The sequence below is a fragment of the Chiloscyllium plagiosum genome, chromosome 1 (assembly GCF_004010195.1).
Source record: "Chiloscyllium plagiosum isolate BGI_BamShark_2017 chromosome 1, ASM401019v2, whole genome shotgun sequence".
In the NCBI taxonomy this organism is placed as follows: domain Eukaryota; kingdom Metazoa; phylum Chordata; class Chondrichthyes; order Orectolobiformes; family Hemiscylliidae; genus Chiloscyllium; species Chiloscyllium plagiosum.
Window position 1 is genome coordinate 12,437,134 of NC_057710.1, and position 1,466 is coordinate 12,438,599.

The 1,466-nt window shown below is 42.8% G+C and overlaps 1 protein-coding gene across 1 annotated transcript in view; it reads right to left on the bottom strand.

Moving 5' to 3' along the window:
- Positions 1-412: 412 nt before the first annotated feature.
- The window catches only part of ky (kyphoscoliosis peptidase), a 16,071-nt gene continuing 15,017 nt past the window's right edge, over positions 413-1,466 (bottom strand). Inside the window, 1 exon segment of the mRNA XM_043708658.1 lies at positions 413-417. Within this exon segment, the coding sequence (XP_043564593.1) occupies positions 413-417 (5 nt within the window).

Here is a 1,466-nt window from a genome sequence, read left to right on the forward strand (position 1 = left end):
TCACTCTTTTATAAATTGAAAAGAAGCAAAACAGCTTTTGGATAGTACATCAAACACATGCCTGCTTTAGTACCCAAAACATCTTTTATACAATATTAGCACCAAAGAACCTGTATCAGGCATATCAGTACGTTTATGTCAATTGTGACATCAACTTTCAGACTGAAAATGAGGTAACTTCTCCCAGGAACCAACATACATCTGAGCTTTAAGGCATTCAACGTTAAATAACTTCTTGAGGATTTTATGCCCACTCTTCTGTTCTGGGATTAACATGAAATCATATGGTTGACTCCTCTATCGCATGTGAGTCTATATAGCCATCCTATTCCAGGAGCCTTCACAGGATAGATCCAGTCAAAATATGAACTGAAACTCACATGCCTCCCACTTTAAGCTATGGGTGGTTCCCTTAAGCTAAAGAAAAGCAATTTCCAGAAATCTCAAGGAATTCAGAAAATGCAGGGTTGATTTTAGCTTTGGAGATGACAAGATTTTGGGCAGTTTGAAGGAGATCTGACTGCGGTCAAAGTAAAATAAAATTTATTTCTTGAGATAAAAGAAGTACAGAACAGTTCAGAGAAAGTAAAATCCCATCAGTGGAGAGGTTTAGTTCATGCAATTTCTAGACTGAGGGTTTGGGTAGAAATCTACCAGTTATTTAGAAGCTGAGGATGTCTAAATATCTGAGTAATTCATTTAAGTTGACATCACAATTCACAGGAAAGTGCTGACGAGAATGAACAATGTTGATATTAAAGATTGGAAATGTAGAGGGGTAATTTCTCTGGATTTGAATAGCCATGAAATTACGCTGATGGGAAATAGGTTAAAACTGGTTTCCAGGTGAAGTATTGCAGTAAACAGCTGACAGTTACTACTCATTGTCAGTTTACTGGGACTGTAGTGCTGGAGTCCTTATCTGACCATCTCCTTCTCTGAGCTCTTGGAATGCCAATGGGTCTTCTCACTCCTTGTCAGGTCACTGCAGAAGGGATATTTATCCTACACTCTCAGGGAGGAGAGGGTGGAGTGGATAGGTGGAAAAGGAGATAGGCAGGTAGGACAAGTCCGGACAAGTCATGGGGACAGTGCTGAGCTGGAAGTTTAGAACTAGGATGAGGTGGGGGAAGGGGAAATAAGGAAACTGTTGAAGTCCACATTGATGCCCTGGGGTTGAAGTGTTCCGAGGCAGAAGATGAGGCGTTCTACCTCCAGGCGTCTGATGGTAAGGGAGCGGCGGTGAAGGAGGCCCAGGTCCTCCATGTCCTCAGCAAAGTGGGAGGAGGAGTTGAAATGTTGGGCCACGGGGAGATTTGGTTGATTGGTGCGGGTGTCCCGGAGATGTTCCCTAAAGCGCTCTGCTAGGAGGCGCCCAGTCTCCCCAATGTAGAGGAGACCGCATCGGGAACAACGGATACAATAAATGATATTAGTGGATGTGCAAGTAAAACTTTGATGGATGT